The following is a 20,254-nucleotide window of genomic DNA, read 5'->3' on the forward strand; positions in this document are numbered from 1 at the left end:
CATGAGGCACAAAAGTGCAGTAAACACGGACCAAATGGAAACAAGAGCAAAATTTTTATTGCATTCACTGATTTCATGTGATCACATACGTTCGAGCGATGTATAGAATAGAAATATTGATTTCTACTGACACTAACAATCAACATCATAAACAGGAAAACAAATGCTGATCAGGACATCGATCAATTCCTTTCAGTGTATAGTAACAGAACTTCGACAGATGCTTCGTTATGATGAAGGAAACCTGATGATGTGCAACCTGTATATGAGAACACACACTGGGTGTGCATCTCAACTCTTGCTTCAGGAATACGAAGCAATGTCCTTTTTGAGACACCGTAATCATTTACATCTGCAGCAGAAAAAGATTAGCACAAGGTATTGGTGACTGGTGTGCGCTGCGGTTCACGAAAGCGGCAATAATGAGAACAGCCTCAGTCCTGCGGAAGGTTCAACAGGAAGTCTGCACTTGCTAATAATTTTTTTTTTTCCACCCAACTGGTCATCGATCACTTGTGTTAATCTTTCTCCGCTGAAGATATACCGGTATCATATATGATTAACAGTGTATGCTTAGCCAATGAGTGTCATGAACACAGAAGCTACAAACTTGACAGATCTTGCTCTGCAAATAAGATTTACAACACTGTAGCTGTAGAAGACAGTTAAGCCTGACAAAAGATGTACGCATACATATTTCCACAATCAGCGATTGAAACAATGCTGCTCAATAGTGGCCCACATGAAACTGCATATAAAGCTAACAACACATAATAGATAAACATTTTAGTTCAGTACCCAACATAGACTTACTTGTAGCACACGTGGTTAAGCACCAATGTTGTATTTCATGCTGCATTTTTCACATTTTAAACAGGACAAGCTGACGAGCTGTAACAATACTGTGTGCATCAGACCTTGGAAGATGGTGAGAGACCTTTTGAGATGGAGCATGCAAACTGGATCGAAAAGGTGCTTTACAGTAAAGAGATGGTACCTGAATCAAAAAGTCCTTTCAAGTAACAATCAACCTGAACCTAAAAAAAATAACATAATTAACAGGTCCCAATTGGAAACAACACAATCCTGCTTTTCACGTATAAGCATCTTCAACAAAAGCCGTCGCCCAAAAAGCAGTCGGAGGATTGTTATTGTGCATCTCGGAAAATACACATTTCCTCTAAGTGAGCATTACTGTGACAGAAGACTGCAGAGAAGTAGTTTTTCTGACAGCCGAGCGATGCTCGAGAAATTCAGTATTGAGTCACACCAGGGCCTCAAAACTTGCCTCAAGACAGAGAAGCCACAGATGAAATGTCAGTAGATAAGGAAACAAGGAATTGAAAAGTTTAAAATATTTTCATATAAATAAAAAAGCAGGCCATATTTCAGCCCTTCCGGACAGCAACAGTTTTGTACATATCGTGTGCCAACTTGTTTTGTATCGCTTGCCACAATCGATTCTAATGGCAGGAACCATTCAGGATCCACGGGACCTCGGTTCAACCTTACTAAATATTTCAGAAAAACCTATATTTCATTTCTGTACATACCAAGCTTCACAACTAATTCAATAAGACCTGAGTGAGTGCTTTGACTTCATGCATAACTACCAGGGTCCAACGGACCAGGTCCACTGGACTCAGACTCTAGAATAAGCCCTAGAGAACAAGTGGGCTTTGTGCAGCCCACCCAGATCACAGTTCGCACTTTTAGTTTAAGATAAAGAATCTAGCAGGCAGTCTTCATCACAGCAATTGTTTAAGCCAAGAGACACTGCTAAGAAAAAAAATTACATAAATGAAAAGGGTGCGGCGTAAATGGAGGACGTCTTGGAAGTAGTTCTGCAAAGGCCATTTGATGGGACGACAATGCTTGCCATCAGTTCTTTGCGCAATAAAGCGACGAAAAGCTGTTCACTCTTCTTCGCTCGAGCTTGAACTGCTGCTGCTGCTACTCCACCCTTTCCAGCCATGCTTGTGCTTGTGCTTGAACATCTTCTTCGGCTTGAGCTGCACGCGCAATGAAGAAAGGCGAGAGCTACTTGATGGCAGCCCAGTAACCTCGGCAATAGTTGGTCAGCAACCATGATGGCTACGACCAAAATGTACAGCTGGAAAGTGCAGGTTAATTTATTAATTTGGGGAACTTGCGGCCTCCAGGGAGTGCCAAGATGTTGCGTAGCTGGCAGTTTCACAGTTCACACCTGTCAAAGCACAGTAATAGCTACAGATGAGGCCCTAGGCAAACTATTAGAGAAGAAGCGGGATGACTCCAGTGTTCCAAGAGTCAGTGTAACGATTCTAGTCTCGAGAACGCCTGCGTCCCCAATGATCTGGATTTCAAGCGAAGAGCACAAATATTTCTGTAAGCAAAAATTTCAACATGAATAATTTAAATGGAATTTAGAGCTTGTTTATGTGCCTTCAAACTTCAGGCAAATAAAAAACTATACTGTTCCAATACTTCCCACAGTAAATGGAGCTTGTTGCCAGAACTGCAACTTGCAGTTGCAAAGTATGCTCACGTTTCATCTAGTACTCATTTATAGTCGATGTGAGGGTTGAATACATTTCATGACTGTAGTACTACTTCGTAGTTGAGGTGAGGGTTCAATACATTTCATGGCAATAAGAAACCGATAATTGCATAGTTTCTTTTCTCCGTCGCCATCGTTCTCATAATATTTTAGAGTTTATTTTTTTTTTTCTAAAACACGCACGGTATCTGAGGCTGGAATTCATGACCAAAGGGTCCAGAATGACAACAAGCAAAAATAGCACAGTAGGCCACAAGCTCTTATGTTGCACTTGCTGATGCTTGCTTGCTTTATGCAAAAAAAAAAGGGGGGGCAATGAAAGTAGTGGTACGTGGTATGCGGGGGTTCAAATCCCCCAAATCTGTGGATGGGCTCTGAGGGACGCCATTGTGGAGAGCTCCGGATTAATTTCTACCACCTGAGGGTTCCAATGCAATGCCATTTCACTTCAACTATTAACGTCCACTAGCCAGCATTCAATCTCACATCCTTGGCCTGGGCAGTCGAACGCCAGAGCCACTAAGCCACCATGGGGAGTGCCGAAGGAAGAGAGAAGCAGCTTCCAGCATAACTTGACATGCAGGCTGACTGTATAGTTTGTCTGTACAGTTTTCAAATGAATGAGCATGTTTCCCTAGTTAAAACCTTAACTGCCAACAGCCACAGACTGCAGAGCATGTTAACTAACCTTCTTCGCCAAGGCCGCAGTGCCAAGGGCTGCAGCGCCCACAGCCAGACCCGTGCCCAGGGTCCCAGCACCAATGGGAAGCGGCATACTGGACTTGGGCTTGTATCCATGAGACTGCACACGAGAGGCAAGGCAGACAAATGTCACGCATACAAATTAAAAATTAACCAACGGCAAGCAGCGTTCGTTGAAGAGGCAAAAAAATTATCAAGAAACCTATTGTCGAGTTGAAAAACTGCACAGGCAGTCAAGAGTTCATGGAACACAATATTAGCGAGAAACAAAAATATATCACTACCACCCTTTGCACATATGCAGGCCAAGCCTCGGAGTGTGAATTTTATGAAGAACCGTTCAATTTCAAGTAGGGCGACCCAGGCATGAAGAAATTGAAATATAGGCAGAAATCGTATTCCACATTCTGCTCTCAGCCCCCCCCCCCCCCCCCCCCCCCCCCCCAAAAAAAAAAGTTTGCAAGCCAAGCAAGAAAAACAGAGATAAATATGGCCACCATAAAACATTTACAAGCCCATAGTTTTTGCTGTGTGGCGACATCTATCAGGCGACTTCTACCGCAGCATTGTTGAGCACATGTTTAAGACACATGTACAAAAACACAAACACACGTACATGTGTGTGCAACCATCTCCGCTCCACCTTTGTGCAGTTTAATTATGTACAGTAAAACCTCGTTGATGCGTTCCCGGTTCATACAATTTTCCGGTTCGTACACTCAAAATCGCGGACATTAAAAATGTCCTATTGAGTTACACTATATGTTTCCCGGTTAATACGGAAAACCCGATTTTCCGGATACTACGTTTAAAATTTGTGGTTGTATAATACATTTATTAATCAACCGCACATGGGCAAACATACAAATGGGCCGAACGAGACGACACGCGAGGTGTTTTTTTGCGGCAGTCCCCGCCGTGGTGGCTTTTTTGCGATGCACTGCAATAATCAGCTGCCGCGGTGGCTTCCCCACAATACTTGGGTGCGAAGGGAGAAGCATCCAAAAAAAATGAAAAGGAAAAGATTTTGGTTACTTTAGTCATTGCCGACGATGGGGCGGATGCGCTACGAATTTCCTTCAGCGATAAAGACAGCGCGAACACGGACTGAACTCAGCGATCACTGAAATAAGAAATGCCAAATGACAGTTTTTACGTGAAATTGTCAATACATGTTTTTTTTTTACCTAATTTAACAGCTACATTTCTCAGAATTAGGCGGTTTGGATCATATGTTTTTCATATAATAGGTTTTTGCCTGCAATTAAAAAAAAACACATATCAACGAGGTTTTACTTCATCCTCATCAAGTAGCCCGATCTACTCATTTGTTTTCATTTACAAATAAGTTAAGCCAGTACCACTTAGCATACATACATGCACGCAAGCAGCATCCCTCTATCAGTAAGTCTCTGAGACTTGGAGTTTCAGCCGTCGTAACAGACCAGATGGCAGTTTCATGCACTATGGCAGGATGCCTCTCTAAAGATATGTAAACATAGCATAAGAGTCCTTTTACGAGCAAGAATGGCTTTCAACTTATTGGGAGGCAAAAGAAAGAACTACACAGCTAATGCAATGCCATTTCGGGCTGCCACTTCAACTATTCAATCTGGGATGATGGGAAGATGGTATTTGTCTTGAAAGCAATATCAAATCAGGGAAGGGCCATTAGCTGTTTGATAAAGAAGCCACATTACTACACACACAAGAGAGCTACAGTGCACACCTGGGTTCAAGCAAATTGTGATCGAGAGCCAACCTTACCAAATGCTCTGGTCTAAAACAATGATGTTACAGCTTTTACCGATGGTGCACAATGTTATGATACTGCGATTAGCACAACTGAGCACGGCCTAACGCATTTGCGCATTGTTTCAGCAAATGCACCAGCAGAAACACCATGTTAACAAGGCACTGTAACAAGCGAGTATAAAAAAATTACCTCCGTTTTCAACCTCATACCACTGTGCACCATGACTGCACGGGACATCAAATCTTGAAACAAAGCTTGCTTTGAAGCACTGTTTCATCGAATTAATCTTTTATTCACTCTAACAGTTTAGTCTGAAGTTAGCACCATAACTACATGCACAATAGGGTGTTTAAAGGTATTAGTTTTCCAACCAGCATTTCAGCTCAACATGACAGCCAACGTAAAGATAAGAGCCAGAGATTAAATCCGCCGAGTAGTGGTTTGGTACAGTTCATTACAAAAACTTTTCAATCTCCACGAAGCAAAAAAATCCCAAAAGCCAACCCAAGGCATAGACAGAAAAATGAGCCATAACATTCATGAAAGGAGTCACACACAGCACAGGTTAAGTAGGACATGCACCTCACAAAGAACACAAGAGGTGGCAAAAAAAACAGCCAGGTTAGGACAAGTCGTGCTTGGCGATGAGCTGTCAACGCTGTGCAAGGTTAGTGGCCGCAAAGGCCAGCGAGATCAATGCAGCAGTTGCCATATGCGCGGCAACGCATGATACGCATGTGCGCCACCTTGTGGTGAAGACCGTGGGACAGGGCAGCTCCCGCGACAGCTGGCACCAAGCCCGACTTGTGACCCTAGCACAAAGACACATCAAGACGGTCAACCAACACTGAGATGACAGACAAATCACGACCCATTTCACGACCAGTCGATGAACATCCAGAACACTAGATCTAAATTGGTCTCAATGTTTTTGCAGTTACATCTGTTCATGATAGGGCACTGACACATGAAAGATATGACCTCATACAATGTGAAACTGAGAGGAACACTGAGAGCATATTGAAATTGCCCTGTATCGATTAATTACACCGTTCTTATGACGAAGAGTACACTCTCATCGAAAATGGAACTTTTATAAGATGAAAAAGGATAATAAAATACAAGTATCACCACCACTGGTCACCTTCACAAGCAAACTGCTGTGATGTTACAGTTGAAACTCGTTATAACGAAGTTGAATAGGCCCAGCGATTACTTCGTTATAGCCGTAGCTTTGTTAAAACCCGTGTTGACCAAGCGCTCAAGGGGAATCGTCATTCCTTCGTTGTATTCATTATTTCGTTATAAGCCGTTTCGTTATAACGAGGTTCGACTGTAATTCAGTACCGGACACTTTTTTTTTTTCCGAAAATGGTGCCAAAATGATCATTTAGTACCCGTGCTGCCACCTGTTGGCAAACTAAAAAATGCTTTGGACGAGCCCTACTCGCTTTAAACCGAAAACGGAGTGCGGGAAAACACACAAGTTGGACTTCAGGGTGTTTGCTTTAACACATTTGCCAACTTCTGAAGCTGACTTGAACCTAGATGCAGAAACCTAGATGCAGATCTTTACTGCAGAAACACCATCAATATGCAGTTTATCTCGCAGCTGCCATTTATAAATTGCAGCCATTCTGTCAGCTTATCAGCGACGCTTTGTAAACAGCAGAATAAGACAAAAATACTCTTTTTTTTGCCTATGAAAAACCTCTACGCATCATTGATCACAATCAATGCCACCTCCGCACAATCATCACTGTCGTTTCGGAATTCAATAAACTCGATGTTAGCACTCACAAACATTACTCTTACAGCCACGCAGGCAGTGTCAAATACTAGAAACAAAAATTGACCTCTGCTCTTTTGAACAGGACTGCGAGTGACGCATAGAGACCCCTTCTTCATTAGCTTCTGATCTACTAAAACAAAATTCAATACATTTAGAAGCAAATTAGAGAGTATGATTGAAACACTTTTCTTTTCACATCCCAGGGACACATAGTGTTCTGTTCTGTGTAGGCAAAGCAAGGTACACTAAATAAAATAACGCAAAATTAGCTTGAGTGCATTCAGCCATTTCAGCTGACAGTAGGCCGCTACTAATACTAAAACAGGAACCATACTGACAACAAATATCAGACAGTGTATCACGACAAAGTAAATTCAGAACGTTTATCACTAAACTCTGCTGCAATTTGAGAATGCCAATCAAATATGCATATCTACCCTGTGGGCATATTGTGCAAGCTAATGAACACTGAAACAACAAACATCAAAACATCCCAACACTCATGCTTCGAAACAAGAATACATGTTAGTGCACAGCCACCTGATATAGTACATGCAAACAACCAAATCAGAAAAGGACAGAAGAAAAATTTTTTTCCAGTGAAATCCTTACTTCAGCCATGTTTTTAACAGCAGACAGTGCATTCTGTGGAAAGAAATGGAAGCCAAATACAATGCTTACTATCTTTCTTTCCCCAACCTGGATGCAATAGAAGTGATATGTAGTCACTTTGTGAACAGTTAGCGATAAGAACAGGCACATACAGAGTTCAAATTTCAAAAGAGTAGCACGTACAGATGTGAAACTTGAGAGAAATTGTTTTCACAATGAATGCGCAGACTCCACTGACAAGACATTACATCTAAAAAGTCTACCAATTCATTCAGGCATGCATTGCAACACAAACACAGCAGAAAAGTCACGGTGCTAGACTGCCCAGAAAGATTAAGCAAGCGTCATTTCTTATCACAAGATGAGGTCACTGCAATGTTCACAAGTGAAATGAGATGAGCGTATCTACCATCCCGTGCTTCAGAAGTGATGTGCCTGCAAGAGCAGCGGCTCCGGCTGCCAGTCCGGCTCCCAAGCCGGTTCCCAAGCCACCCAAGCCGGAGCTGTGTTTCTGGTCCGTGGGGTGCGGCTACGAGGCCGTTCAGAGAGACGGCAACGGGAAACACAGACAACATGGACAACAAGACGGAGACAAACACAAAGGGTAGTGAGAGATAAAAAAAGAAAGCAAGGCAAACAAGAAACAACACACGGAAGTGGCAGAGGCAAAGAAAGAAAAATGGCAGCAAACACACTTCCCGATAAGTATGAAAGTCACCCAACCAATGCGTATTGTTCTCTGGGCACTGGACATGGGCAAGCGATACATCGTTTCAAGGCACTAACGTCAGCCCTAATAAACATTGTGCATCTATCTAAGGTGATATGGCTGACAGGAAGAAACGAGAGCTGTATTTGGATGGCTCAAATTTGTAACAATTCAAACACGGTAGTGGACAGTACAAAGGTCCTCTTGCCATGGATAGATTACTTCACAACTGACAATAAAAGAATTGTCTTGCCACTCTCCACAAAGAGCAAATTTAAGTTAAACATAAAAGCAAGAAAAAAATAACCCCTATTTTTTACATGCCTATTTCTCTTACCGAAATAAAATCACAAAGAGGTACGTGATCAAGTTAGGCATAGCAATTTATCTGGTTTATTAGCAGTGGTCAAACCGGTTAATGCACAAGTTCCTACATGAATTCAAACTACTGCCATTTATCAAGAATGGGCTCATAAGACAGTTGAATTTTCAGAGACTGCTCTGCTGGAGCCGAACAGTTTGTTAATAAATAATTAACTGCATGTTCCAAAGGCATACTCAATTCATTATCGCTTCAAGAATCTTGCAGCTACCGGACTGGGTGCACGCAGAGTTGAGTGCTGAGTGCTACTTGCATACATGAAAAAACCTTCAGCAGTATGCATAACACAAGAGGCAAACATAAAAGCTTCAATGATGATTCCGCATACTCACAACGTACTGCACCCCTGCTCCATGAGCTGGGTACCCCCCAGAAGCAGCGGGATAACCTCCTCCGGGGTATGCAGGTGGCATGCCCCCTGGTGGCGGGTAGTAGCCACCAGCCGGAGGGTAGCCCGCTTGCGGAGGATACGAGGCTGTGTCACCATACGGAGATATCCGGCCTGAAGGCACTGGCATTGGCATGGGCATTGGCATGCCCATACCGGAAGACAGTGGAGCCATCTGGAGGAAAATATTTGAAGCTGCCTTCAGCCTCGAAAATAGGCGGGAAATGCCATGATCGGGCCGGCACTCTGCTACCAGCAGACATGGCATATGACTGCATGGCATGGCTGAATGGCATGGCATGGATTAGAAAGGCAACAAGAAAGGATTCTACGTAAAACTCTTCACTTAAGCCTATAATAGTAGTTGGCCTTGCGGCTGTGAGTACAGTTTGAGCACACTGACCAGTATTGCTTGCATAGCGCAAACACATGCGAATTTACCGCTTCACAATTTGCAGATTATAGCAAATATTAAGAAGCTACATAGTATAGATGAAAGAGTGCTCCCTTTATGTGAGCCACTGAAGCTTCTTCAATGAGCAATGCAGTCCTGCATAAATATTCCTGCAATGTTCAGCATCCTCAAATGTGGCCATATCCTGACAAGCTTTTCCACCAAGTTGACCTCTCCCAGAAGCTGTCCAAAATTAATGGCAAAAATTTTAGGGTTTGAATAGAGCTGTCAGAAACATGATGCTAATGAAAATTTAAAGACAAATATGCACTGGAACTACATCACTGCAGTTGCAGCAAACCGGGAGAAATGTGTAATACTATAACTTTGTATATCGTTCGCATCCATAAGGTGTATTAAGCCCTCAAAATGGCTTTCTCTCACGTGCAAGCTTATAAAAAATCCATGTACATCAACCCTGTAAGAACAGGGAGCAATAATCCTTACCATCGGTGCCTGTATGGGTAGAAAATAGCAAGCATAATCACACAGTGTTCCGTAAATGTTAAAGGGTCAGTCTACTGAATTTTCTCGACCATATTTTCTTTGCGGCAACCGATAGCTCTTTACTCAATAGAATTTATTAATGTGGGAACACATCTGTATGAGATGGTACTCTCATCTGGCAACCATATGGATTTCCGCCGCGCGGCGACAAACATGGCGGCGCCCGTCGAAGCCGGACCTCTCGCTTCGGACTGAATTATCGTTGTTGCTGCCTTTTTCAGTGCATTCACTGGCCATAAATGGAGCGCCGGTCTTTCGCTTCGTCTCATCTCGCCTATAAGAAAACGTATAAGAGATAAATTTGCTTTATTTTAATAATCAGAGTGACGATTCTGCCGCTCCTAGGCTTAAGTGGAGAGTCGGTTTGTTTACAGCAATGGTTCCCGTCCTGACGACCAGATGACGCCACTATAGGCTGAGTTTATTTTTTCGTCTCTGCTAGCATACACTGAACTAAAAGTGGGAATGTGCCTGCGTTTTGCATACATGTAACTATAAATATTCGTGTGATTTACAGAAAAAGCGAGCGGTACGCCTTCTACAGTTTACTAGAATAAAACGTGCATTTCTCTGACATTGGGGCATACAAATGGTACGTAGTATATTCACTTATGCTTCTACAAAAAAAACTACCACTTTCTTGAACAAAATGAACGTTTGGGGTCGCCACCATGCATTTTTATGCGACTTTTAACTCCGAAATAAAATATAAATTCCCGCCTAAACCGGGCGCAGATCCCTCGTTATTGATGTTATAGGGTGCCAACTACCAGAATATGCCATTATTTATATACTCATCTCGGTGAGTAGCCTGACCCTTTAATATACATTAACCCTGTAAGAACAGGGAACAATAATCCTTACCATTGGTGCCTGTATGGGTAGAAAATAAGTATAATCACACAGTGTTCCATAAACGTTCCAAACACTCGCAGCTTACTTCCTAGCAATGGGACAATGTCAAGCACTGTGCCTAGCTCGCAAGAAAAAGAAAGTTACTTTTGTAGTGACTGCATAGAAAAAAAAGGAACAGCTAAACATGACTGAAGTGGCATTTCTAGAATTGGGCCACAAAAAATGTAAGCAAAAAAAAAATAAGCATTGCTGACAAACAGCTCAGGTCTCCACCAAAGTATTAAATATGCAGTGAAGAGAAATCTGAACTCGTCTTTTTGCCACGGGAACTCGATCTACACGTTCCAAGAATTCTTAGAAACTTCGACTTATTGCCCTGTGTGGCCGATTTCCCTAATTAAATCGGATTAACGTCCGGCTCCCGCCTTTCTTTTTTTAATTCTCCTCGTACGGTGGGCGGAGTTGACCAAGGCGTGGAGTGCCTTTCAGCCAGCTCTGTGGAGGCTTTGCTTTTGCTTTATTTTGTTTTCTAGGTTTCCGTGAATAAATAGTTTCATTCGCAGATAACATAGCCGCAAAACAAGCCCACAGAAATAAAAATATGTGTGGACTATTTGCTTTCGCGTATTACTACGTAATACTCCACCGATGGCAGAGCGGCAAGTCTCCACGGAGCTGGCTGAAAGGCACTCCACGCGTTGGTCGACTCCGCCCACCGTACGGGGAGAATTCAAAAAAAAAAAAAAGCGGGAGCCGGACATTAATCTATTTTAATTAGGGAAATCGGCCACACAGGGCAATAAGTCGAAGTTTCTAAGAATGCTCGGAACGTGCAGATTGAGTTCCCGCAGCAGAAAGAAGAGTTCAGATTCCTCTTCACTGCACCTTTAAACCAACTGCACTGTTGGATGCCATTTATACAACCAGCATACCCTCTTCTATTTACACTACCAAGTATAACAACACACAATACCAGATGCTCTTTGTACAAACACTGGAGCTCAAAGATGAAATGCTAAAAAAAAATGGCCAAAAAAAAATTAGTGAAAAAGTGCAAAACATGTAGCATGCACATGCAGCAGCTCTTCCATCAAGCTACTAAAGCTTAACTGCGCAAAGCCCCGTGCCAACATCTGTGCTGGTTTTAGAACGGCGCTACTTAAGCGGCACTGCCATTACTCACCGATGGTGATCCTTCGAACTGAACCAGGCTGATTGTGGTGTCGCCATCCATAGTCAGGTGGGTGACACGATGAAGTGGAATGCGATGCCGGAACTCCGCGTAGTGCCTGCTGTTGATGGCAATCTGCAGGGCAGTGGTCCTTCTCTCAACATATGTACACAAGTGCCAAAGCTAGTGATCCAAATTTACACATATGTAACCAACTTCAACACAGCTGTTACGCTCACAATGAAGACAGGTGCCTGTAATAAAACTAAACATTGAGCATGAATTTCATCATACAATAAATTAAAAAGAAAATACTACATATTCTTATGGCATTAAGTTATAACTTTGGACAAGTGCTCTGATGCTTAAGGGCCATTACAATGAGCTGCACTGTACACAGCAATAAACTTGCAAGCATCTATGCTTAATTAATATTACACTGCAAGCAATAAAGAGCCCAACAGAAAGAGAAAGCTAGAGTTTTTAATTACAAATTTCGAGAATTTTTCAAATAACTCTGGGAAAGAGCCCGACAGGCCCCTGTCATCCGTTGACTTCCTTTTTTCTCTTATATAGGGCCTAAAAAAGGCCACTCATAATTGATGACAAGAGTTGACTTAGAAGGACTCAAATAGCCTAAGAATTCCCACCACATTGAGGACTTCATCTCCAGGTATATCTTCAGCAGCCTAATATATGAGTGTACATGAAGAACACCCCCAAAATATATTACAAAAATAGTACCCTCAAAACAGAACAGTACAATTTGAGCTCAAAGTGGACTGAAGATTTGTTTAAATTATAGTTCCAGCTTAAATTTAGGAAAGCCTTTGATACACTTCATGTTGACAAGACCACTTCAAATGAACTGGAAGTTCAAAATAAGTGAGTTCACAAAAACAAGCGTTCACTGTACTTGAAAATTAGATACTGTCATTCGCTGCGGACGTACAGATTAGCCGTGCTTCCCCAACACACCTTGTAGTGGTCATGCTCAACGAGAACCAGGATCTCGTAGCTTTGGCCCGCAACAAGTGGGAACGGGTCGCCATGTGACTCCTCAGGTCCCCATTGCTGGGTTTGGATCGAGTTGCGCACAATGCGTGGCGGTGGTGAGAATACAGGGCTGAGGTGTAGCGCGATGTCGTCTCGTGGGTGCATGTTCGGTCCACACTGCAGGTTGATGGCAAAGCTGTGTGTAAGAAAGAGAAAAAGCATGCGACATGGATCGTGCCGTCTCGCTCCGTCATTTTGCAGTTGCCTGTACACACTCAAAAACTGAGCAGTCTTATATACCATTCTGCTTCATTCAAAAAATTAACTGCTCAATGTACACTATGCCCTGAAGACTGTACTGGCCCCCTAAATGCAATAGCTTTATTACTCAATAGTTACATCAAAGAGCAATTTCATGAGCAATCTGCAGTCCGGGGCCAATCGATGAAACAATGTAAACAGACAGCAGGAGGCAAACGCTGACAGATTATACTAATTTTTACTAAGTGATATGACTTAGCACTGCCAGTGTTCAAAGCATGATTCCTTTGCTTCCAGACAAATCAATGCAAGCAAAATTAAGACAGTGCTTTCCGCAATCTCATGGCAGATCAAAAAACATGCAAATTAAAAGCAATGTCACCACGCCTTCACAAAAGCCAGCCACACAACCAAACGACAAGCTGCATGAAGCATGGAGTTCGGGTAATATAACAACTGAATTCACTTCTTGCTTGACAGCACAAGCATTTCAGCTTGGACAATAGTTGGACAATATTTACAACAAGTCAGGGATGCGTTCTTTTGTGACTCACTGAAATGTAACAGTTTCGTAACAGTTTCGTAGCAGCTTCATAATATGAGAGCTTACATGTCACACACAGCAAATTTCATGCGTACCATCTAGCAGTATGGTGAGGTGTCCCCTGGATGCGGATAAGTGTGCCAACAGAAAGCACGCCACCCGGGATTGGCCCGACGTAAGGCAAGGGCTGGAAAAATGTGCATGCAATACACATTGCCATGAAACAGAAGACTGTGTTCAAGTTTATCAGTTGCGCCTGTATGAAGTAAACGACTACAAAACTAAGTGTTCACATTTTCCACTTAGTCGTTTCTTCCTCATGAGAAGATGCGACAGAATGGCAATGATTCAGCAATTAGTCATATTGCGTCAGATCTGTATGTAAACTGTGTGACACGTATAGTGTCCCACCCAGAAACGAGATGCAGATTACTGCCGCTTTCGTTTCTGAAGTCAAAATGCTACTAATGCCACAGCACAAGCTTCGAACCTTTGATTTTATTTTCAAGAAAATTTGTTTGAGTCCAAAACCATTGCACAAGAGAAATAAGGTTTGAAGATTTGCTACCGCGCATCTGCGTGCAAGCCCTGAAAGGGGCATTCACCCCGTCAGCACGTATAGCGGTGCATGGTTTAGGTTTCCGCGTCGATCGGTTTAGTTTATGAGGCTCCAACAGAACCTCGCTGCACAACGCACGCATAATTAACAAACGTACGCTCGTATTTTAAACCCAGCAAAACGCAATAACACTTGAAGTTCAGCAGAGACACCACACCTGTACAGGTCGTTAAGTCACAAACGCGACGGGGACTGAGCACTCCAAAGATAAGCCGGCAAACACTGCGGCCGCAGTAATCGCGCAGTGACCGTAATAGTATGCGGCGGCCATACGTTCTTATCGGATTAGTTACAAATCAGATTCTTCAGTCACAAACATTGACATGCTTTCGACGTTTCACTTGACGACTCAAAAAATGAAAAGCGTGAAACACAGTGAACAAGCAAGAGTTCCGGGAAATACCCCTGTGCGCCACACGAAGCTGTTCCCGATGCCCACTCAAGCAACACGCATGTGGCAGCCCATATATAGACAGTGCCCCAGGTGTCGGCATGTTCTGCGTGTTCTTACCGGGTTATAGATGGGGAAAGTCATTTTTAAAACTGCTGACGGTCGACTGCAACAACGGCGGGTATTAGGAGATGGGCGGCGGGGGGTAAAGGTGCATACTACGTCAAAGCTGACAGCTTACACCCGAAACCGTAAGTGAAATGCGACTCACTTCCGCCCACTTGCCACATGGTTGGCGGGCGACTTTCGCGGCGATTATTCGGGCGGAAGTGATAAAACTCACATAAATATTGTATGACACGTTTATTAAGTCATAAAAATGCTGTTAAAAGCATATTTTGTGACAAATAAGGCTATTATATTTTTTTTTGTAACAGAAAAAAGAGAAAAAAAAAAACCTGACAACTTTCGAAACTGCTAACCGCGATTTTCAAAATGATTTTCAGAGCGTTACTTCGTGCTACCTACGATCACATCCTGTGGGACTGCAAAATAGAGCCACCTCCGGGTGATCTAGTTACAGCTCCTTCTCTCGAGCGGTGGGAGACCGTGCTGGCTAGCTCTGACCCCAGAACGCAAGTTTTGGCGGTGGAGTGGGCTGACAAAGTCGTCGAGGGCTATGTACTCTCGACCACTTAACGCGACCTCTTGCCAAGCTCTTCCCGGCGAATAAAATGTTTTACAATCAATCGTTCCGCCTTGCACAATTAAGTGCTAGAAATACAAATATGCCAACAATTTATTGCCAATACGCACGGAATTGGGGAACGGAAAAACTTTTTGACGAATTCTTCAACATCTATACTAATTATTGTCTGCTGCTTTGGCTTCTCAAACTGTCGTTCGCCGGCGTGTGGTATAGGCGGTGGATTCGTCTGCACTCAGCCATGGTGAGAAATCATTCAAACGCTTTGGGGTATTTTGACATACTGGACAGCGGCAAAAGGGACAGGACAAGTGGTATCTGTTGTGACAAATAAGAGTTTAATTCCGAACAGAATGAGCCCGCGGTACGTGTATCACTGCAAAATTCGAAAAGCACCCGCCGAGAATGAGGTGATCTGCTTGGTCTCTTCAAGAAGGCGTTTCACGGGTTTTATCTAGTTGTAGTCGCTCCTGGAGCCCATCCGTTAGAGTTGCGAGATCCGAGAGCATACCGTCTAAGTTTAGAGCACCCAGAATGAGAAGGAATTAAGCTGAAAGGCAAGCTAATTAGTAAATGTTCTTCTAAAGAAGTCTGTTTAACGAACTTCACTAGAATGCCAGAGCTGGCGCTGCCGAAAAACGATATCAGAGGGGAAACTTTCTTGGTAGGAAGTGATATATTAATGGAAGCTCTGAAGTTTCGAAAGCCAGCATTCGTGCAGCCGTTTTAAAGGCACTCTAGACGGGCGAGCATTGGAGACTATGTATATGGCAGGGTAATATGAGGCAAGCAGAAAAAAAAATCTCTGTGCTTTTCGTATCTAATTGACCAGCTGTTAGTAGACCAACATAGGAGGGTCAGCGTGACGAATTTTATTGTTGTCATGTCGAGGCCAGAGCGGCTTGTGGAGAAGCGCCACACGCAGGGGCGTTCGATAACGCGAGTTCGATAAAGGCGAACAGTGTTGTGCTTTTGAATGGAATTTTCATGGGGGTATTCGACTGTTCGATATAAACAATAATTTTGCATATTCGGATTTGATATGTTAGGGCTCGACTCCTTTAAACATACCACGTTGCAGCTATAGCATGCTCCATGCATGCGCCCGAATGCGCCGCGATTACAGTGCTCTCATACGCGACTTGGCAAAACGCTGCCTGATTCGCACCTTTCTGCACTCGCACGACAGAGCTGTGTATTGCTTCTGGTTCCGAGATAAGCGCCAGCAGCTGCCGACGGCGATTATAATATACCTACAAAATTAAAGCTGAAGCCCATGTGTGTGACAGCGCGTCTTGTATGTATATATCATATTTATGCCGAATTAATTGTTTCCTTATCAGCCGAAGCTGCTTCCAGAATGAAAACTCAGCTACAGTGTCTTTTATAAAGCCGAACATTCAACTTGGTCAGAGAAGACGTGACAGTATACCCGACCGTGCTTCCTATAAGCGGGTTGAAGAATATTAGTTGCGACGACCATATTTACTTCTTGTTCCGAAAAAGTAGCGCTTTTTTTTCTGGACACGAAATCACTTTGCCATTCTGTCCAATAGGAAATTAAAATGCAACTGGCCTCGCTGACCTCGTGCAAGCAGGCTAGATGCTTCGAAAAAAAAAAAATTAAGTCGGGTGCACTATCGTAGACGGCGCGTCGAAAAGGGCTGCAATACCGGGTTGTTAGTAATAGGCATAGTACTTTTTTTAGGATTTAAGCAAGGACCACCGCACGCCGCTCCTAGCGCTGCGGTGATAGCCGCTGCCATGGGCGTCCGGAAGGAGGGGGGGGGGGGGGGGGGCAAGGTTCCCCGATCCTCTAGGGGCGATGGGAATGGAGGCTTCGCACACATGCAAAACATTTTAATTTTTTCGCCGAGAGATGGAAGATGAGAAGCAGCAGCTGTCACTTCTCTAAGGACGTGTGTACTGAACTGCGCCGTGAGCGAAGGAATGAAAGATGAAGTGAAAGAAGGAAGAGAGAAAGAGGTAATGCAAGGCTCCGGTATTTACTCAAGGGCTCTTGATTGGAGCTACTCATTTCGGGCCCCTGACTATACCCCTATTTTTGTAGACTCTCAGACAACCTTTCTGTTTTGGCAGCGCTCGAAACCTCGAGTGATACTCCTATGAGCCGTTCCCTTCAATTTTTTATTCCTCCACATGTTACAGAAGTACGCTTTCACTGGGTCCCTGGGCACTGTGGCATTGTTTCTAATGAGAGGGCTGATTTTTTAGCAAAGTCTGCCCTTGATGGTCCTATTGTCCCTTTCGTCCCAAATACTGTTCACTTGACTCTAGCACGCTTTCAGCGATTCCAGCGTTTCCACACGTTGAGCCATGAGCCTCTCCTCGCTGCAGCGGATTTTCAACACCTGGCATTTCCTTGGAGTGTGCGGATGTGCAGTTCGAGGCAATGTGAGGTGTCCATGACCCTTTTGCGCTGCAGGATACCGCGGCTAAATCTTTATTTATGCCGATCGGGGCTTTCGATATCCAACCTTTGTGAGTCTTGTGGCGAAATTGAGTCTATAGAACATTTTTTCCTCTCCTGCCGGCGGCTCGCTGCTCTCCGTAGAATTTACTTGGAGATCCCCCTCGCTCGGCTTGGGCTTCCTCTATCTATTCCGATTCTCTTATCCTTCGGGGCAAGCGCCAAGGGATATGCCCTGAAACCAGCTAGTGTTAGATTCTATTCACGATTATATAATTTCATCTGGTAGATTCCTCTGCTAGAATGTGAATTCACAACTTTTCTTTCTCCGTATTTTTTGTTTTTGTACAAATTCTAGCTCTGCGTCCCAAAATTTTAAATTTACTCCATTACCTGTACATGAGTGCGTTTGTATCCGCTATGCACCCTGGCCAATCCCCCGCCGTGGGTATGTGCCATTCAGCCTGAGGACATCATCATCATCATCAATTTCGACTACCTTCTTGCACTGACGCCACACAGACTGCTGTAAGGTGGACGTCGCTGTAAGCTCTCATAGGCGCGCCATTTTCGAATGGCACGAAAAGTGGCCCAAGTTTGTTGAGCCACGAAGCGTCGAAGGTAATCGGTTTTCGAAATGCTAAAAGCTGACATGGATACTACTTACGGTGGGCTGTATGTCTCTTAATAAGCAGCCTAAAAGTACCAAAATGTTACTTAACCAGCCTGCTAGTTAGCACGTCTTCGCTGTGTACTGATGCAGTACACCGCTGACCATGCTATGCCAAAAAAAGCGCTCTACTAACGCAAAAAAACTCTTTTTTTTTTTAAATTGCAGAAAGTCATGAGGACCCTTCTTCGCGGTTTGTTCTTTGTTTACGCAGCCAGATATATTTCTTCAATAAAGATGCTTAGCGCCACCGGAAAATGGAAGCACCTTTTCCCGCCTTCCACGCCCCATAAAAGAAACTACAGAAAACTGTTTTTGCTAAAGTTCTTTCTCTGCCCTGCATCTCTATAGGTATGATAATACTTATGGGTGAAAAATGTGCTTTGCAGTGCAGTGTTTTTAAGACATGGCTCTTTGTAGCGGCACTTCTAATATGGAGTTCTGCAATTGAGCGTCAGGTTGAGGGTTTCGACCCAGTCGCAAATGCATTTGGTTGGACGTTAAATGTAAAAACGCTCGAGTACTGCATCTTAACGAGCGTGTTAAAACAATTCTCGGATGGTTACATTGAGCCTGAAGCCTCCGTAAATCCGGCTCCTCGTCTTTGTAGCCCGACAGTTTGGCTACGGGGCCAACTTAAGTTTCATGGTAAAACAGCAATGGGTACTTAGTGCGCAAAAGTGGTAGGATTTTAACGTAGTTAAACCGAGTAGACGTGCGAAAGCATGCGTTCATTAGAGAGATTTCACATACCGGAGACGTACGCCGGCTTTACGTGCGAGAGCTGCGCATGCGCAGTGGCAAGGGCGTGACTGCGTAGGACCACTGCTTCTTTCTGGTATCTGCATGTGCATGCAACCACGTTTCTCTTCATCTTCATACCCTTTCCCCGCTCGGCTGCAGCTGGCGCGACGATTTCCTCCCATTGGCTACAGCTGGCGCAACGCCCTCCTCCCACTGGCTACAGCTGGCGCGACGCCCTCCTCCCATTGGCTGCAGCTGGCGCGACACCCTCCTCCCATCGGCTACAGCTGGCGCGACGCCCTCCTCCCATTGACTGCAGCTGGCGCGACCCCCTCCTCCCATTGGCTACAGCTGGCGCGACACCCTCCTCCCATTGGCTACAGCTGACGCGACACCCCCCTCCAATTGGCTGCAGCTGGCGCGACACACTCATCCCATTGGCTGCAGCTGGCGCGACGTCCCTCCGAACTTACCCGAGTTACTCCGAGGCTTCACACCAGACTCTTGGTTGGAACCGTGCTACGTCGTAATTCCGCGCTAAAAAAGAAATGTCAAGAATGAATGTCGAAGATGGCGGAAGCGCAAGTATTTTATGACGATAACAAATGCATATATAAACTGCTAAAGAAGACTTGCGCCCTTATTTAAACTGTAAACTGGACATGGTTCTTCTAAGTACCCCAGTTATATGTTTTGCTGGATATACCATAACATGCACCACAGTGAGCACAGGGGTGTCTTGGATGATTGAGACAATACGATATGTCGTCTAATTCGAATGTAGCAATAATACAGCACGTGAATATAGAAGCGCGTCTGTACCTCTGCGCTTGATATGAATCCACACGCCCCGCAGACGAACACAGCCAGATAAACAGAGCGAATGGAAGCTACGGGGACGGGTAGAACGCTTTGCGTGCTCCTTTCGCAACGTTGTCGATAACGAACGGTGCGCGTGGTTTCTACCCGTTTGTTTTCGTCCAGGCTCCGGATATCTGCCAGAGCGAATGAGATACGAGCCTCTA

The 20,254-nt window shown here is 44.1% G+C and overlaps 1 protein-coding gene across 5 annotated transcripts; it reads right to left on the minus strand.

Moving 5' to 3' along the window:
- Positions 1-39: 39 nt before the first annotated feature.
- Positions 40-20,101, minus strand: LOC149331594 (galectin-4-like). 5 transcript variants are annotated; one of them, XM_089556758.1, is made up of 11 exons: positions 20,052-20,097; positions 19,703-19,766; positions 19,239-19,327; positions 13,764-13,855; positions 12,846-13,059; positions 11,880-12,002; positions 8,825-9,055; positions 7,811-7,930; positions 5,744-5,809; positions 3,228-3,341; positions 40-2,012 (listed from the first exon to the last, which is right to left on the minus strand). In XM_089556758.1, exons 5-11 carry the CDS (start codon positions 13,026-13,028, stop codon positions 1,917-1,919), a joined length of 933 nt encoding a protein of 310 aa, XP_089412884.1. In that variant the 5' UTR covers positions 13,029-13,059; positions 13,764-13,855; positions 19,239-19,327; positions 19,703-19,766; positions 20,052-20,097; the 3' UTR covers positions 40-1,916. The 5 variants fall into 5 exon arrangements, with proteins under 5 accessions (XP_089412884.1, XP_089412883.1, XP_089412881.1 ...); XM_089556757.1 differs by lacking the exon at positions 19,239-19,327 and having other exon boundaries at positions 20,052-20,101; XM_089556755.1 differs by lacking the exons at positions 19,239-19,327; positions 19,703-19,766; positions 20,052-20,097 and adding an exon at positions 14,799-14,972.
- Positions 20,102-20,254: the final 153 nt, after the last annotated feature.

This window comes from Amblyomma mixtum, chromosome 8, assembly GCF_055824585.1.
Source record: "Amblyomma mixtum isolate Tamu chromosome 8, ASM5582458v1, whole genome shotgun sequence".
Classification (NCBI taxonomy): Eukaryota; Metazoa; Arthropoda; class Arachnida; order Ixodida; family Ixodidae; genus Amblyomma; species Amblyomma mixtum.